At 40.0% G+C, this 19,181-nt stretch overlaps 1 protein-coding gene across 1 annotated transcript in view; it reads left to right on the forward strand.

Annotated features, from left to right (window-relative positions):
- Positions 1-19,181, forward strand: part of man1a1 (mannosidase, alpha, class 1A, member 1) — a 469,900-nt gene that overhangs the window by 407,073 nt on the left and 43,646 nt on the right. The window contains exons 6-7 of the mRNA XM_043684356.2: positions 10,146-10,269; positions 14,702-14,795. Of these exons, the coding sequence (XP_043540291.1) occupies positions 10,146-10,269; positions 14,702-14,795 (218 nt within the window). The remainder of the gene's footprint in view (positions 1-10,145; positions 10,270-14,701; positions 14,796-19,181) is intronic.

Here is a 19,181-nt window from a genome sequence, read left to right on the forward strand (position 1 = left end):
TCCAATTTCCTGGTTAGGCAGAATAGCACTAATTAAAATGAATGTCCTGCCCCGTCTCCTATACCCTATGAGAATGCTTCCAGTGATGCTGCCGAGGCTGGCACTACGTAAATTATATGGCTGGTTGGGTTCCTTTATCTGGAATCATAGACGACCCCTCATTAAGCCGATGAAGCTACAGCTTCCACAGGCAAGGGGAGGACTGGATTTTCCAGATTTTAGGAAATATCAGTTAAGTTCCCTATTAAGTTACATAGCTGATAGGGTCTTGTCTGACCCGCAATCAATCTGGCTGGACATCGAGGCTTCTCAAGTAAAATGCCCACTTATTAACCTCTTATTTTCAGACAAGAGGAAAATCATTCCGGATCACTGTAAAAACCCAATAATACTAAACACAATTAAAGCTTGGAATATAATGAGGCAAAATTAGGGCAACTCACATAAAACATCCCCTTATGCTCCGATAGTGGGGGCATAGGGATTTCAACCAGATGTCACTTTCAAACTCTGGAGATCCAGGGGTATCTCCTGTTTAGGGGATCTGTTTAAGAAAGGGGTCCTGATGTCTTTTAGGAGAAAGTAAGGTCTGCAGATGCTGGAGATCAAAGTTGAAACTTTATTGCTGGAACAGCACAGCAGGTCAGGCAGCATGTCTTTTGAACAGCTGTGTCAGAAATTTGGATTACCTAATGGAGACCTCTTTCGATACTTCCAAATTCGAGATTACATACAGAAGAAGACTACGTTACTAGATAGTCTTTATAAATCAGACAGAGAATGTAGAGTGCTATGGCCAATGGGGGTATCTCCCGTCAGTACTATCTGTCATTTATTACATGATGAAGTATCGGGAGATATGGACAATCTGCTTAAAACATGGGATCAGGATTTGGGACTAGAAATCTCTATAGAAACGTGGAATGACATTTGGGAAAATGCCAGAAGAACTGCCATCTGCAACAGAACTCAGGCTATCCAGCTGAAGATACTTCATAGGCCCATATAGCACCGGATCACTTGGCAAAATGTAAGGCAGGAGCATCTCCAATGTGTCCCAAATGTAAAATAGAGGTGGGCACTCTTGTGCATTGCACTCTTGTGCATTGCTTATGGAATGCCATAAGATCCGTAGATATTGGACTAAAGTAGCAAGTGCTCTGACAGAAATCTTAGGAATGGAAACTGGAGTGGACCCTATATCTCTCCTTTTGGGCTTTTCGAACTTACCCTCCCTGGATGTGCACGTGAAGAGATTATTTTCTATTCTCTCCTACTGTGCAAGGAAAAATATTTTGGTAAACTGTGTGGCTGAGGGCCTCCCTGGACTTTCAAATTGGCACAGATTAATTATTGAATGTATTCCCCTTGACTTCCTTACAAATATGGTGCACCGAAAGACTGCATTATTCCATAAAATATGGCAGCCCTTCTTGAATTATATAAATACAGATATTTTGGCCATCCTAATAAGGGCTTTTATTTAATTGAGATAGTGAACCTGGCTGGTCCGGGGCCCCTTGGGAGAGGACTCCCGCACGAATATGGGTTTTGTTACGATTTGATGTTAATACATTCCGAGCATGTATCTCACTACCCAATTTCTGTGTTAGCTGTCGGGTTTTTTCTCTCTTATTTGAATAATGTAAGAGACTTAATTATATACACTGGTTAGTTGTAGGTTAGATTAGTAGTTAGTTAAGTTTTGTTTTTTTTTCTTGGTATTTTTCTTTTGTTAAATTTTGGTTATTATTTATTTAAGATTTAATTGTATATCAATGTTGATACTTGTTTTTTTTTATATTTTGTAAACTTGTAAAAATGTCAAATTTTCAATAAAAATATCTATATATAAAAAAAAAATTGGAGATGTAGTGGACAGTGAAGAAGGTTACCTCCAGAGTACAATGGGACCTTGATCAGAAGGGCCAATGGGCTGAGGAATGGCAGGTGGAGTTTAAATTAGATAAATGTGAGGTGCTACATTTTGGAAAGGTGAATCAGAGCAAGACTGATACACTTAATGGTAAGGTACTGGGGATTGTTGTTGAACAAAGAGACCTTGGAGTGCAGGTTCACAGCTCCTTGAAAGTGGAGTCACAGGTAGATAGGATAGTGAGGAAGGCGTTTGGTATGCTTTCCTTTATTGGTCAGAGTGTTGAGGAAAGGAGTTGGAAGGTCATGTTGCCGCTGTACAGGATATTGTTTTGGCCACTTTTGATGTTTTTGGTCTCCCTCCTATCAGAAGGATGTTGTGAAACTTGAAAGGGTTCAGGAAAGATTTACAAGGATGTTGCCAGAGTTGGAGGATTTGAGTGTTAGGGTGATGCTGAACAGGCTGGGGCTGTTTTCCCTAGAGCGACAGAGGCTGAGAGGTGACCTTATAGAGGTTTATCAAATCATGAGGGGCAGGATAGGGTTTATACACAAGGTCTTTTCCCTGGGGTGGGGGAGTCTAGAACTAGAGGGCATAGGTTTAAGGTGAGAGGGGAAAGATATAAAAGAGACCTAAGAGGCAACCTTTTCACGCAGAGGGTGGTGCATGTATGAAATGGGCTGCCAGAGGAAGTGGTAGCGGCTGGTACAATTACAACATTTAAAAGGCGTCTGGATGGGTGTATGAATAGAAAGGATTTAGAGGGATGTGGGCCAAGTGGTGTCAACTGGGGCTAGATCAGGTTAGGATATCCGGTCACCGTGGATGAGTTGGACTGAAGGGTCTGTTTCCGTGCTGTACATCTCTATGACGCTGTGGTTCGGTGATTAGATCCTAAAACTTTGTCTAGTTTTTTCATTACCAAAGTTGTAATTAGTTATAACTTTAGTAACGAGGTCATCTTTAGTTCCTTTCTGCCTCAACAAAGTAACATTGCAAGTCACAATTTTCAAATCATAGTTCAGGATTGAATGACCCTAACTACTTATTCCTCCCATTAAATTCTGATGGCAGACTGAATTCTGAACACTATTCCTATTCAAGATATGAATTGTACACATCATTTAGCAACATTTAACTGACATGACGGCTCTAATTACTTTTGTTTTAATTCATCCTTGTTAGAAAAACATCATCACTGTTGGGTCGGGCTTAAACAAAGAGGTGTCAATGGTGGATGTCATCCATGGGTGGAAGGTAGCCAGATATTTGAATCATGTGAGAATGAATACTTCCAAGAAGTAGCCTGTTTGGATAAACGTTTTGATCTAAAATAGGTTCTCAATATGGGGATGGTATTTGAGAACATTTGAATTTGATTGAACAGTGAATTGTTATGTGAAAGCTTTGTTTCAAAAACAATCTTTATTTCATTACCCATAATGTGCTAAAGGTCATCACACAATGAGTATGATAATTAGAAGAAGACAGTTGAAACATTTTGTTTTTAATCTCCTGTCGTCATTCCTGGGCTGTCACTGGCAAGGCCAATATTCATTTATGATAGGTGAGGGACATTTTCCAGTACGACTTCATGAATCTCAATTGAAGATGCTGGAATTGGTACATTCGGCAGTGTCTAGTACACGCATTGGCCTTTCAAGAGTTCAGGACAATTCCTGTTTGTTGGTGAATGTATCAACTGTCTATAGTTGTTCTTCAGCAAACTATTCCAACTAAATTTGAATGCCGACATTGTTTCTGGCTGGTTTCAAATTAGAGATTCTGTCAACTCTTACTACTTGACTACTTCTCGATCATATAATTTTTGGAACTTAATCATGTTTTCAACAAGCAACCATATTTGACATTATAAATAGGTTGTTCTCAATGCAAATATGAGCATTTTAGCTATTAATTTCAGTACATTTTTATGCTAAGTTAGTGGAGTTGCAATTAATTCATCAGAAATTGGACAGCAACCTTTTCTTCTGAATTATGAAAAAAAATGAACTGAATGAAGACAGCAACTTATTATGCCTCACAAGACATCCCTGAAGAAAATCATATCTAATTATTTCCATTTTCTAGGTCAATCGCTGTAGCTAAATGCAACTTATTTCATCACTGCAAAACCCCATGAACACCAAATTGAATGGATGGGTAGTCAATCTGCTTTTGGTACTACTTAAGCAAATGATTATGACCTTGACATTGGGAGGATTCTTTGTCCTCTCTTAATGCCATGGGGATGTAAAACAAACTACGCAAACTAGCAGAGAGGCAGGTGCAGCTGTGGTTTAATGTCTTATTCGAAGAATGCTGCTTCCAGTAATAGAACACTGCATTGAAGTATCAGCCTATATTACGTGCAAAAGCTCCTTGATTCTACAAGCTTCTGTGTTAGCAGTAAACATATTGGATCAGGTTCACAAGTTAAGATTAAACTGTTTTCCATTTTAAGAAGTAAGAATGTAATCAACTATTAATTATAACATATATCTCTTGAGTTTATACATCAGTTCTATCAGTCAAGTTGGCGTTCACTCAGCTTAGTTGCTATATGAGGTGGGTTTCTCAAACAATAACCTGTAATTGAAAATGCTGCAAGTCGTCATAACCAAAGTAAACCAGTATGTATGAGATTCATTAATCTTATCAATACAACTTGTTGAATGAGGTCAAAAAGCAGTAACTAGTCATTTCATTATAGACTATAAAAATGTACTGTACTTCTGAATCAAAATACTTCTGTTGTCTCAAGTGAAGAACACTCTCATCTGTGTCTGCATAGCATTGTCTTATAATATGAACTCAAATGTTTTAACTGTTTTTGGCATGTCCCAGCCTGGCTCGACATCAACAGGCTTGTGTCTATTAAGTGACAAATAGCTATAATCTTGATAGTCTGTAACCTTACACTACATGGCAACATTAATCACACCAAAATAAGATGCAAACAGCTAATTGAACTGATTCTGCCTGAAATAGCCATGCTCTGGCTATTCGCTGTGCTCGTCAGGCCCATACCTATGTGGTTGTTTCTTAATTTCCCTCTGAATTGTTTTAGCAAGCTATTGAGTAGTATCAACTGATAAAATGTCTCAAAAAAGAAATGAAACTTGATGGCTAACCCAATATCAGTCTAGATACCAGAAATGACAGTGGTAATCTCAGCCCTATTGTTTCTGGGAAGTCCAATTCATCAACATCTATGCTCATAGAATCATACTTCACACACTGTCCCAGGAGCAACAACACCATTCTTAACAGGTATTGTTCCGCCAGGAGGACAGACCCGATAAAGTGGTATATAGTGGTTTGAAAGAATTAATATAAGAATCCTCGATATAGGGGTGGTGATGGATTATCATAGCCAGCATGCCTTGTACCATTATAGTTTGTTCTACTTAAGTTTATCACTGTTGTCTCAGAATAACCTATATCACTCTCCACCTTAATGAAGAATTCTATCATATTAAAGTCACTCTTTCCCAAGGGACATCACCCAGCTAGGTTGCATTACCCTTGGTTCAATGAAGTGCAGGAGGGTATGCCAGAAGCAGTACTAGGCATAACCTGCATACTAAATGGCATACTAAATGGGATAGACTTCAAACAGATCCATCAGCTCCAGGCTGGACATGAATGAGTTATAGTGGGTCATCATTAGCAGCAGCATGATTATACTCTTCACACCATTTGCAACCTCATGGCCTGACATATCCCCTACTCTACCCTTATCATCAAGCTAGGGGATTACCCTTGGTTCAATGAAGTGCAGGAGGGTATGCCAGAAGCAGTACTAGGCATAACCTGCCATGGCATCTACCCAATTATGTGGAAATTTGAACTGGCAACTGGCACTGGTTTCCTTCCCGAAAAGACTCTTTTATCCCTTCTCTCTCTTCTGCCAGTCAGCCAATTATTTATCCATGCACAGTGGCTCAGTGGTTAGCACTGCTGCCTCACAATGTCATGGACCCAAGTTCAATTCCAACCTCAGTTAACTGTCTGTATGGAGTTTGCACATTTTCCCCACATCTGTGTGGGTTTCCTTAGTGCTCCAGTTTCCTCCTACAGTCTAAAGATGTGGACGTTAGGTGTTTGACCATGGGAATGCAGGGTTACAAGGATGGAGTGGTTCTGGGTGGGATGCTGTTTGGAGGATTGATGTGGACCCGATGAGCTGAAGGGCCTTCTTCCACATTATGGGGGTTCTATGATTCTATGCTGGTACCTTGGCCCAAACACCAAAGACACTTTTGTTATTCAGCAACCTCCTCTGTGGCACTTTGCCAAAGCTTTCGGGAAATCCACATGGATCATGCTCACTGGCTGTCCTTTGTCTAATTTGCTCATTACCTCTTCAAGGATTTCTAACAGATTTTTTAGGCATTACCTCATCTTGACGAATTGGGACTCTGCCCTATTTTACTATACACATCCAAGTGTTCCACAATCTCAGACTTGATAATGGACTCTCAAATTTTATCAACAACAAATGTCAGGATAACTGGATTGTAATTTCCTGTCTTCTGCCTCCTTAAACAAGAGTATTATGTGAACCATTTTTGAGTCCTGTGGGATCCTCCCAGATTCCAGTGATTCCTGAAAGATCACCACCAATGCCTCAGGCAATCTCCTTCAGCATCCTAGGGTGTAGTCCACCTGGTCTGGGAGATCTATCCACCTTCAGATCTTTCAGCATCCCCAACAGCTCCTTAGTGATGGCCACTACTCTGCCCCCTGACTCTCTCGAAGTTCTGGTATGCTACTGGTGTCTTCCAATGTAAAGACTGTTGCAAAGTACCTATTCAGTTCCTCTGCCCTTTATTTATACCCCTTCTCCAGCTTCATTTCCCAGTTGTCCAATGTCCACTGTTGCCCCTCTTACATTTTATGTATCTTGAAAAAACTCTTGCAATCTTCTTTTATATTACTAGCTAGCTTTCCCTCATATTTCATCTTTCCCTTCCTTTGTTGCTTTCTTAGTTGTATGCTGCTGATTTTGTAAAGGCTTCCCAGTTCTCATGGTCCCCACTAATCTTCACCAGGTTCTGTGCTTTTTTCTTTTCCTTTTATGCTGTCTCTGACTTGCCTTGTTAGCCTTGGTTGCCCCATCCTCTCCTTAGTACTTTCTTCTTCCTTGGGATGAATTTCTGCTGTGCCTCCCAAATTATCCCCAGGAAATCCTGCCAATGCTGCTCCACCATATTTCCTGCTGGGTTCTCCTTCCAACCAACTGTTGCCAGCTTCTCCCCTCAAACTGCCAGGTGAGTTCTATCATATTGTGGTCACTGGCCCCTAGGGGTTCCTTCACCTTAAGGTCCCTAAATTATGTCTACCTCATTACACAACACCAAATCCAGACTTGGGCTCTATCACAAGCTGCTACAAAAAAGCCATTTCATAGACTTTCCATAATTCTTTTTCTTGAGGTCTGCTCCCGACCTGATTTTTCCAGTCCAACTGCATATTGAAGTCCCCCTTGGTTATTGTAATTGTGCCTTTCTTGCATGCCTTTTCTATCTCTTGATTTACTTTCTTCCCCACAACATTGCTACTGCTCGGGAGCTTCCCGTCAGGGTCCTTTTTTTTCATTTTACGGTTCCTCAACTGTATCCACATGCTGATTTACAACATCTGACCCTGTATCGCTCCTTGCTATAAGACAATGTCACCCCTTCTGCCCATCTGCCTATCCTTTCAATAGGATACGTATCCTAAACCTATTTAGTTCCCAGCTGTCACATCTCTGTGATGCCCACAATATTGTAGCCACCAATTTGAATCAGTGCTATAAATTCATTTACCTTGTTTCGTATATTTTGCGCATTTAAGTACAATACCTCAGACCTGCTTTGACCACCCCTCCTCTTATAGTTATCCCCTTATCTGCTGTATTTGACATTGGATTCCTGACCCTTTCCATGCCATCTGTCCTACTCCTCTGGAACGTTAATAACCTTTTCTGAGTGTGACCCATCCTTTAACTAGTTCAAAGTAATTGTGACCATCTTGTGTGTTAGGAAGGATACAGGTAGAGCCTGTCCCAACAGTGCTATTCCTTTCTGTCCCAATACTGATACTAGTGCCAAGATTTGGAGCCCCTTTTTCCTATACCACTTCTTTATTTCCCTAATTTTCTTATCTCTCCACCAATTTGGACGTGGCTCAGATGGTAGTGCAGATATTAAAACCCTTAATGTCCTTTTTTTGATTGTGCTCCAAATTCCTGATATTCCCCAAACAGGATGCCTTGCCTACTCTTGTCTTAACATGGACTGCAATAAATGGATCCTCCCCCACCCACTCCAATATCCTCTCAAGCTGGCTCGAGATGTCCCGGACCTTGTCACCAGGCAGATAATACTGCATGCAGGTCTCTCAAACCTGGTCACAAAGAATACTATCTGTATCTTTAATCATAGAATCTAGACTGACTAGCCATATAAATGCTGTGGCTATAACAGCAGGTCAGAGGTGAGGAATCCTGCAGTGAGAAACTCACCTTCTGACTCCCCAAACTCTGTACATCAACTACAAGGTGCAAATAAGGAGTTAAATGGAATACTGTCCACTTGCCTGAATGAATGTGGCTCCAAGAACACTCAAGAAACTTGATACCATTCAGGACAATGCAACCTGCTTGATAGGCCCCGAATCCAAAAACCTTCATTCTGTCCACGTGTGTGCTCAGCAGCAGCTATATGCACCATCTACAAGATGCACTGCTGAAATTCATCAAGGCTTTAGCTTCCAAGCTCCTGACTTCAGTGACCTGGAAGGACTAGGGCAACAGATACATGGGAACACCACCACCTGCAAGTTCTTGTCAAAGCCACCATCCTGACTTGGAAATATATTGTTGTTCCTTCAGTGTTATTGTGTCAAAATCCTAGAACACCTTGCTTAATAGCATTATGGGTCTACATACACCAAGTGGACTGCAGTGAAAGAAGAAAGCAGCTTACCACCACTTTCTCAAGAGCAACTAGGGATGTGCAATAAATGTTGGCCCAGCCAGGAATGCCTACATCCTATATTTTTAAATTATTTTAAGGAATATCAAAGACAATTTAAAAAAGGCTACCTGAGCAGTACACTTGTAGGAGAATGTATCATAATATAAAATACATGAAGGATCTTTTTTATTGCATTTAACAGATAGCCTGTGTCATCTGATAAGAGGATTTAGATTTTAATCAAGTAAAGCCCTTAGGCTAAATGTTGTGGTAGAAGGCTGAAATGTAATGCTGCTAAACTGTGATAAACCTAATGACTGAAAGAAAAGTTTTGTTCTTTTAGTCACAAGTATATGATCTGGAATATCCATATACCGATGACAAATTATAAGACTCAATAAATATTCAAACAGATCTTAATTAGATGGCTTATACGTTGGGTAGAATGTGTGCGGAAATCCTGCTTGTGGCTGCCAAGGTAGATTTTGGTTAATGAAGTGTGATGCCAATTTTAATACACTGCAGGAGTTTAAATTGGAAAAGAATGTCTGTTCTTTAGGAAGAGATTTTTAACTTATCTGCATAGTGACTAGCAATGTGAGGCAAGTGGCAATATGAGGACACCATTATTCTTTCACTTCTAAGTATTTGCTTTCATCACTTCAGTTAGGAGGAAAGCTAATTTCTTTGTGTTCTTAAGCTAATTACTGCTCCCTCCCTGAATCAAAACGACAACCAGACGATTGATCTACTTGACCAGTAAATATAGTTTCTAGTTAAACCTTCACCTTTACTGTTTGCTTAAGGAAACCCCTCATCTAAGCTTTTCAACATAACTCTTTCTAGTAAACTCTACCTGTTTTATATTAGGCGCATGAATTGACTGTACCTGGAACATTTCCAGTATGCAGTAAGGAAGCTGTTCTGCTTCATAAATGTCTGAATATATTACAATAAACTAAATTTTATGCCTAGGTACAACAAGATGGATTTCAGGATGACTCCGTTTTTAAATTCCATGTCTGAGACATTCTAACATGCCCACACTTTTTATTAGATGAAATTTATAGACCGTACATGGTTGTTTTAAAATGTAGATAATTACAAGCATTGCTTTTAACACTAAAACTAATTAGTTCAGTTTTACTAGACACATTGGAAATTGCACTTTATTCTTCACATATTTTCCCGACCATTTTAATATTTGATCCATCTACTTTGAATACTTTTGTATGTCACAGAAAATAATTGATATGTTTCTGACAACTTTACTACATTCTGCATTGAATATGCCTTTACAGTGGAATTGGTCGAAACTGGCCTTGGGCCTCTGGAGGTAGCAGTATCTTGGCTGAATTTGGTACCTTGCATCTCGAATTCATACATTTAAGTCAACTGTCTGGAAATCCAGTGTTTGCAGAAAAGGTCAGTTCCCATAGTGTAACTTTTTTAAATTTCTTACCAAAGTATAGAATAATATGCTGAATAGTTAATGCCTAAACCTTTCTAAATGTTGAATAGTTTCAAACACCTCCTTCTACTAATGGTCTTGGAGGATTAGTATGTACTAATTTATAAAGTGGATGTCCTGCATGACTGAGCACAACCAGCCCCACCAAGCTAATGTTAATGAACTCTCAGGTGAGTTGCCCTTTTTCTCTTCTATATTTCATTTTGAAAGAGTCCAGCATTTGGCACAATGATCTTAGCACAACCAAGTTCATAAATTGGAGAGAATAGTGTAAGTGTTTTAATAATTTGAGAATAGTACAGAACTTAAACATTGTGGAAAAAAAACCAAGAAGCAACACTTTTTGTCCAGCACTCATCAGGACCAAGACGCAAAAAACACATTTGGGAAAAGGGATGCCTACTTAGACAATATGGGAGTAGGTTGAGCTAACATTGACATCGAGAAGCTTCAAGAATAGTTAGCTATCAATTTTGATTCTCACACCAGGCAGGTACTTTCTGGTCAGGGTGCTGCCAAGGGAAAGCGCAAAAATTGGCCATCTCCATGATCTTTTTGTTTCAATGAAAACTGTGAAGTGCATGTACAAATTCCTTTTGCCTACATACATTAATTCACAGAATCCTATGTTATGTAATTTCTAGTGTACACAAATGCATCACAGCGCAAACTGGTTGATCTTAAATTGGTTTCTGGTGTAATTCTTAGAATCGTCTGGATTATTTAACATAATATCCATTGGCAGAATCACCCATAATTGTGGACTTAGAAACACAGGCTATTTGATCACACTTGATATGGAGTGCACTGCAGATATGAAATCGGAAATGTTGTTTGTCAAGCCATTCAGGCACCTCTAATTTGCTTCAATCTAGGCACCTCTCACGCTTGTAAATTCCAGTGGAAACAATCCTAAGCTACCTATTCCAATAAGAATAAACTAATTTATTCCAGGTATTAATCTAATAAATCTCTCCTGAACTGTCTCCAATGCATTTACATCTATCCTTAAATAAGGAGACCAAAAGTGGACACAATATTCAACGTATGGCCTCACCATTGCCCTGTTATAACTGAATCGTAACATCTTCACTTTTAATGAAGAATGGCCTTCCCCTTATAATGAAGGGTGGCCTTCCATTGGCTTTCCTGATTATATGTTTATTTGCATATTAATTGTTTGGAAATCACACACAAGAGCACCTAAGTGCTTCTGGATTTTGTATTTTCGCAGTCATTATCTATTTAAGCAATAGTCTACTTTTTCAGTTTCCTGCCAAAATGAACAACTTTGCATTTTGCTCCATCTGCCAGATTTTTGCTGACTTACTCAATCCATCTGCAACCTCCTTATGTCTTCTTTGTGACATACTTTCCTATCTATTTTGTTTTGGCATCAAATGTAGCTACCACATCTTCATTCCCCTCATCTACATCATTGATGTCAATTGAAAAAGATTAAGATTGTAATGTAGAACCCCAACAGTTATCTCATCCTGTCAATCATACAAAGAGTAATGTATGCATACTCTCACATCTTTCAGAGCCAATCCTCAATCTATGTTAATTTGTTACCTCAACCATGGCTTTTTTCTTTTCAGAATAACCTTTGATGGGGCACTTTATCAAATGTTTCCTGGTAATCCAAGTGCAGTACATTTATTGGCCCCCATTTATCCATAGCATGTTACTCCTTCATAGATGTCTAATAAATTTCTTAACCTTCACAAAACAATGCTAATCCTCCCAATTATCTTAAGTTTCTCCTACAGCACAGCTATAACCTTCTTACTAATTAATTCTGACACCTTCTTCATAGACATCAAGCTCACCAGCCAGTAGTGTCCTGGAAACTTGTCAGCCTACAGCTTTCTCTGTTTGCTTCTTACCACTAGCCTTGTTATTGCAGTTTCACTGAATTCCTTCCTTCCTTTCCACCTCCTAATTTACACCGATTACTAGAAAATTATTTTGTGGTCTTTATAGTTTGGTCAGAAGTAAAATATTTCTTCTTTTCATCCACCACTCCCTTATTGTGTACTATCAACTTCCCATTCTCACTCTTTAGAGGATCAACACTCACTTTGTGATTTTCCTTCTTCAGTATCTATAGAAACATTTGCTGCTCCCTTTTACACTTGTAGTCAGCTTCCTCTCATACTCTAATTTTTTTGTCCAGATTAACCTTTCAGTTATTCTCTGCCGTTTTTTTTTCTTCTGATAATCATCTGATCTGCCACTCATTTTGTATGGTGAAATGCTTTTTCCTTAGGTTTTCCTTAAGGTATTTTCGCTAACTTCTTTAGAGGATCCTTCCTTTGGAGCTTTTCTCTATGTTAGGGCTATTCCTATTCTGAGTACTCTGAAATGTCCATGCTTCGACCAGTTTATATACTAAAAATATTTTACCCAAGCAGTCTTGTTGGTAAGGCAGATAAAGGGGCACAATTTTGTTTGCAGTACAACTCATTCCTATTAGCAAAATATTCCTTACTAAAAACAGTGTGAACATTTCCCAAATTCCCACAGTATTTACTCTTTATCTAGTGCAATCAATCTAAGGATAATACTCACAATGATCCATGTATCTGAGCTGGGCCATTAGAGTCTCCATCCTCTCCAACGTAGAGCTGTCTCTTTTCTACGAAGGTGGGTCTGGAAGGTCAGGGCAAATCTTCTCCTGGGTCTTCTTGGATTGCCGCAATGTTATGCTGCAAGTCTTGCTGTGAGTGTTTGCTAAGAGGGTGGATTCCAGTTGTGTGTTTGCAATGTGGAGACCACGTTATGAGCAGCGAATACAGTAGGCTATATTGAGTGAATTGTAGGTAAATCACTGCTTCAAATGGAAGACTTGTTGGGTGCTTTGGATAGTGAGGGCCTTAGAATGTTTTCTGCTCTGCATTGGGGAGATGAAGTTAAAAATCACACAGCACCAGGTTATAGTCCGACAGGTTTATTTGGAAGTACAAGCATTTGGAGCACAGCCCCTTCGCCAGGGAGCTAATGGAGGAGCAGTGCTCCGAAAGCACGTACTTCCAAATAAACCTGGTGGACTGTAACCTGGTGTTGTGTGATTTTTAACTTGTCCACCTCAGTCCAATACCAGCACATCCATGTCTTGGGGAGACAAAACGTAGACTGGACAACTGTTTTGGAGAGCACCTTCGTTCTATCTGCAAGAATGACCCTGAGCTTCCAGTTGCCTGTCACTTCAACACAGTGCCATGTTCCCTCGCCAGCAACTCTGTTTCTGGCTTGCTGCTGTACTTCAGGAAGTTTAGCGCAAAGTGGAAGAACAACACCTCATTTTGCACCTGGGGATTCTGCAGCGTTTTGGGACTCAATATTGAGTTCAACAATTTTAGGGCCTCAGAACCTTCTTCCATGTCCTTAGCCCAAACCCCCCACACACTAGGTCGTGTCATCACATGGGCTGCTGCCACAAAACAACCCCAATTAGCAGCTATTGATTCCTGCAGACTGACCTTTATCCATTCCTTTGTCTGTCCAGCTGTTGTTCTCTCTCTTTCTGTGGGCTCCATCTTCACCTATCGTTTACAACCCTGTCCCCCACCTGCATCATCAGCTTTTCCGAGCAACAATCAGTTCTGAAGAAGGGTCATTGGACCGGAAACATTAACTGTGCTTTCTCTGCACAGATGCTGCCTGACCTGCTAAGTTTTCCCAGCAATTCTTGTTTGTGTTTCTATTTGTAAAATTAAATCATATTGTGGTCACTGCTATCTTGTGGCACTATACTCTGAAGTCTTGAATTAAGCCTATCGCATTACATAAAACGAAGTCTAATGTAATCTGCTATCTGATTGAATCAGTAACATGCTGCTGAATGAAACAATCTCAAAAATATTTGGTAGACCGACGCCAACAATGATCTGACCAATTAGCAGTTTCTATTCATGCTGTATGACCCGTAACAACTCTACATTCACATCTTTGTCCTGATGAGTGCAATACAAAGAGCTCTAATTTCTTGTCTCCTTTCAACAAAGCTTAAATATAGTAAATCAGGCCACAACACCACCTAAGAACACAATGCCAACCTCAACTGAAAACTTTGCCTTTGAATTACACAGACAAAACATTCTTTTTGACTCATATTTTTGTTTCACAAGTGCAAATTCTCTAATTTTATGTAAAATAAAATAAAAAATTGTTTCAACGGTGCTTGAGGGAACAAAAAGAAGTATTGAGCTGTAATGGGAGGAGAGAGAATATTTGAAATTTATTAAAAGATAAATTAGGTTCTGGAACACTGCCTTTTAATTTTTTTCAGTTTAGTTTTCAAGTTGAATCTGTTTTTATTGTTCATAGGTAATTCTATCAATTTAGAAGTGCAAAATGCAATAATTCCTCCTTTTTTGACAGATGATGAACATTCGGAAAGTTTTGAATCGTTTGGATAAACCACAAGGACTGTATCCAAATTACTTGAACCCCAACAGTGGTCAGTGGGGTCAACGTAAGTATACACGTTTGAAGTCTATTTTTTTCCAAAAGCAATGGAAGTACATGTGCCTAGCCTATTTCCTCTTCTACAAGGTTTATTCACTCAGGTCACTTCTTTTTAATCTTACGCTGCAATTTTATTCTATTGAACTACCAGAGGTAACTGGTCTTTCACCATTTAAAAAGATTCTTCTGTTGGATTTCCTACATGTTGCTAGCTTACTGTTATGTATTGTTCACCTGTGGATTCATTCAGGTCATGTGGCTTTGGACAATAATATTCCCCAGCTCCCCGATGTTGTCAGTATTCAATGCTTCTACTCAGGTTCAAATATTGCAGGCCTTCCGTTAAATGTATTATAGTAATGATTGGCACATTTGTGTTGCGACTCTGAGAATTGATTTCCAATGTTGTCCAGTGTTCTCTGTCTTCATGAATATTCAAAACTCTGAAAAGGTGATGTCAGCAAAAATGTAGAATCAATCAATACTACATAAAAACAGCATGGTCATCTTCCTCACTGATGGCAGTGTAAAGCAAAGTACTGAGGAATGGTCAGAACAGTCATGTTAAAAACTCTTCCAAAGTCACTGGATGATCAAGAAGTTGCTTTATGCTGAGCTCCTCCTACCACTTATCCTGATCTTTAATTCTTGAAGCAATCTGTCACTGCAGAACAAATTACAATATTAGTGTCAGACTATTCTTTTTGACTCATGAATCAACTGTTACCTCAGTAGGTTATTAACAGCCTTCGATTGTCACATGACCCCAGTTAAAGCCCACAGAGCACCATTTAGAGCAAGAAGTGGACCTCATCTTTGAAGACATCCCAATTCTTTGCTCAGAACAATACTTGTTCTCAAAGGTATACTTTCAACAATAACAAATGTACTTTTCTATAGTGCCTTTAGTGTAGCAAAATACTGCAATTGAGATATTGGGGCGCAAGTACTTCTGCATTAGTCAGGATATTTAGTCATGGATGAAAAATTGTCTGCTTTGGTATAATAAATTTACACATTCATTGAACAAAATTGCTGATCTTTTCTAGATTCTTGCTGTTTTGAATATAGTTCATTTACAGTACACAAGGCTCGAGTTCAGTTGTATCCTTTTTTGTAATCTTCCTCCTCCTTTATCTGCTCCCACCTCTACCTTAAAGTTTCTAATTACATGTTTGCTTTTATGTTGGCATGGTTCAACTGATGCTACTTTCCCTTCAAAAGAGCTGAGGTTTTATACAAGGATGAGTTTTTCATGTACTGAGAACTTGGGGTGAAATGGTGAGGAAACCATATGTTTGCATGACTTCTGTATAGTAGCAGACATTTTAAAACTAGGCAAAAAAATAGTGAGACACTTCAAATATAGTCCTTTGCAATTGTACTTCAAATGAGTGCGTTTGAAAGGAAGTACTAAATGTAGGTAATCTAACGCTGAGTCTTTAAAAAAAATGTATTTGCATTTTATTTGGCAATTATGGTGTTTCATTTGGCGATTGATTATGTTGCTGGTTGAGCTGAATTTCATGAGTGGAGAGGCTTTCTTAAAATTCTAGTTCAATGCGTCATGTCCTCATTTCTATAAAATGAATTGATAAACAGTATTTCATGTCTAAAATGTTAGAACTAATTTGCAAACCCACCAAATCTTTAGAATTTTGTTTTAAATCATCTTTGGACTGTGACCTTGGAAGAAGAACTAGTTATAAATTAATTGCAGGATGACTTAGCATTATTCAGACATTGTGCCAGCAAAGCAATTCTATAACTAGAATGATTTGTTGCTTTAAGGTCAATGTTTTCCCATTTAACATAAAACCTGTCCTGCTCAATTAATAAAATTTATCCTTCCCCTGTGTTTGCTCCCATGTTGAAGTTTTATGTCCAAGTGCAGCTATAGTGGTCTTAAAACCCTCCAGGACCACTTACAGGCAATGTACCCCACCCCAAAAATGTTATCCTTTTCCCTCTTGGTTTCATTAATGGTTTCATTAAACCTAATTTCTATCTTATATTGAGACATGATAGTGTTTACAGGACATTTCACTGCTAGGTCACAATCAGGAGGTGTCATTCTCTCTCTGGTCTCCACCTTCACCTATTCACTCATAGTGGTGAAGTCCTGCCTTCACATTGAGAATACCCTCCATCGTGTTGTGTGACACCATCACCGTGCTAAATTGGATAGACTTCGAACAGGTCTAGCAACTCAAGACTGGGCATCCATGAGGTGCTGTGGACTATCAACAGCAGCAGAACTGTACTCCAGCACAATCTCTGTCCTCATGGCCCGGCATCTCCCCCACTCAATCATTACCATCAAATCAGGAGATTGACCCAGGTTCAGTGGAGAGTACAAGAGGGCATGCCAGGATCAGTACCAGACATACCAGAAGATGAGGTGTCAACCTAGTGAAGCGACCAAACAGGATTACTTGCATACCAAATAGCATAAGTAGCAGGTGATCAACAGAATTAAGCAATCCCACAACTGACTGATCAGATCTGAGCTCTGTAGTCCTGCCACTTCCAGTCGTGAATGGTGGTGACAATTAAAAAGCTCACTGGAGGAGGAGGCTCCACGAATATCTCCACCCTCAATTACGCAAGTGCCGACCACATCAGTGCAAAAGAGAAGGCTGAAGCTTTTGCAGCAGTCGTGTATCAGAGGTGTCGAGCGGATGATCCATCGCAGCCTCCTCACATGGTCCCCAGTATTACAGATACTAGTCTTCAGCCAATTCGATTCACTCCATATGATATCAAGAAACGGTTGGAGATACTGAATACTGCAAAGGCTCGGGGCCCTGACAACCCTCCAGCAATAGCACCGAAGATATGCGCTCCAGAACTTGCTGCTCCCCTAGCCAACACAGTTACAACATTGATGTCTAACTGACAATGTGGAAATTGCCCCAGCATGTCTTGTACATAAAAAGCAGGACAAATCTAACCAGAGCTGAAAATGTGTTGCTGGAAAAGCGCAGCAGGTCAGGCAGCATCCAAGGAGCAGGAGAATCGACGTTTCGGGCATAAGCCCTTCTTCAGGCTTCAGATTCCTGAAGAAGGGCTTATGCCCGAAACGTCGATTCTCCTGCTCCTTGGATGCTGCCTGACCTGCTGCGCTTTTCCAGCAACACATTTTCAGCTCTGATCTCCAGCATCTGCAGTCCTCACTTTCTCCACAAATCTAACCAGGCCAATTATCAGCCCATCAGTCTATTATCGATCATCAGTAAAGTGATGGACGTTGTCATCAACAGTCCTATCAACCTGCTCAGTAATAAACTGCTCACTGACGCCCAGTTTGGATTCTGCCAGGGCCACTCAGATCCTGACCTCTTTACAACCTTGGTTCAAACATGGTCAAAAGAGCTGAATTCCAGAGGTGAGGTGAGAGTGACAGCCCTTGACTTCAACGATGCATTCAACCAAGTGTGGAATCGAGGAGCCCTGGCAAAACTGAAATTAATGGGTATCGGGGGCAAACTGTCCGCTGGTTGATGTTATACCTGGCACATAGGAAGATGATTGTGGTTATTGGAGTTCAGCTCAACTCTAAGACATCTCTGCAGGAGTTCCTCAGGGTAGTGTCCTAGGCCCAACCACCTTCAGCTGTTTCATCAATGACATTCCCGCCATCATAAGGTCAGTAGTGGGGATGTTTGCTGATTACTGCAGAATGTTCAGCACCATTCGCAACTCCTCAGACACCGAAACAGTCCATGTCCAATTGCAACAAGATCTGGACAACAGCTTGGGCTGACAAGTGGCAAGTAACATTTGCGTCATGCAAATGCCAGGCAATGACCATCATAATAAGAGACGATCTAACCACAGCCCCTTGACATTCAACGGTGTCACCATCACTGAATCCCACACTATCAACATACTGGGGTTTATAATTGATCAGAAACTCACTGGACTCACCACATAAACACAGTGGCTACAAGAGCAGGTCAGAGGCTGGTAGCACTGCGACGAGTAACTCACCTCCTGACTCCTCAAAATCTGTCCATCATCTACAAGGCACAAGTCAGGTGTGTGATGAAATACTCCCCTCTTGCCTGGATGAGTCAGCTCCAACAACACTCCAGAAGCTTGACACCATCCAAGACAAAGCAGCCAACTCGATTGGCACTGCATCCACAAGTTGTGTAGGTAACCAGTAGGCAGTCAATGCAGACAGTCAATCCATATAATATTTTGTAAATTCACTTTGGATTTAAAATTAGTCTGAGTCAAAATTGATATACAGACAGACTCTGACCTCACACCTTTAATACATGGTCTAAGCTGTCACCATTTTTTAATAAAACCTTAATTTATCTTGAGAATGTGACTTAAAAGAAGTTCTGGGGTTTGCATATTAATGAACCGAAACCTGTAACCC

This window comes from Chiloscyllium plagiosum, unplaced genomic scaffold, assembly GCF_037043375.1.
Source record: "Chiloscyllium plagiosum isolate Xiang-an unplaced genomic scaffold, Cpla_swu_hap1 HiC_scaffold_3, whole genome shotgun sequence".
NCBI classification, from domain to species: domain Eukaryota; kingdom Metazoa; phylum Chordata; class Chondrichthyes; order Orectolobiformes; family Hemiscylliidae; genus Chiloscyllium; species Chiloscyllium plagiosum.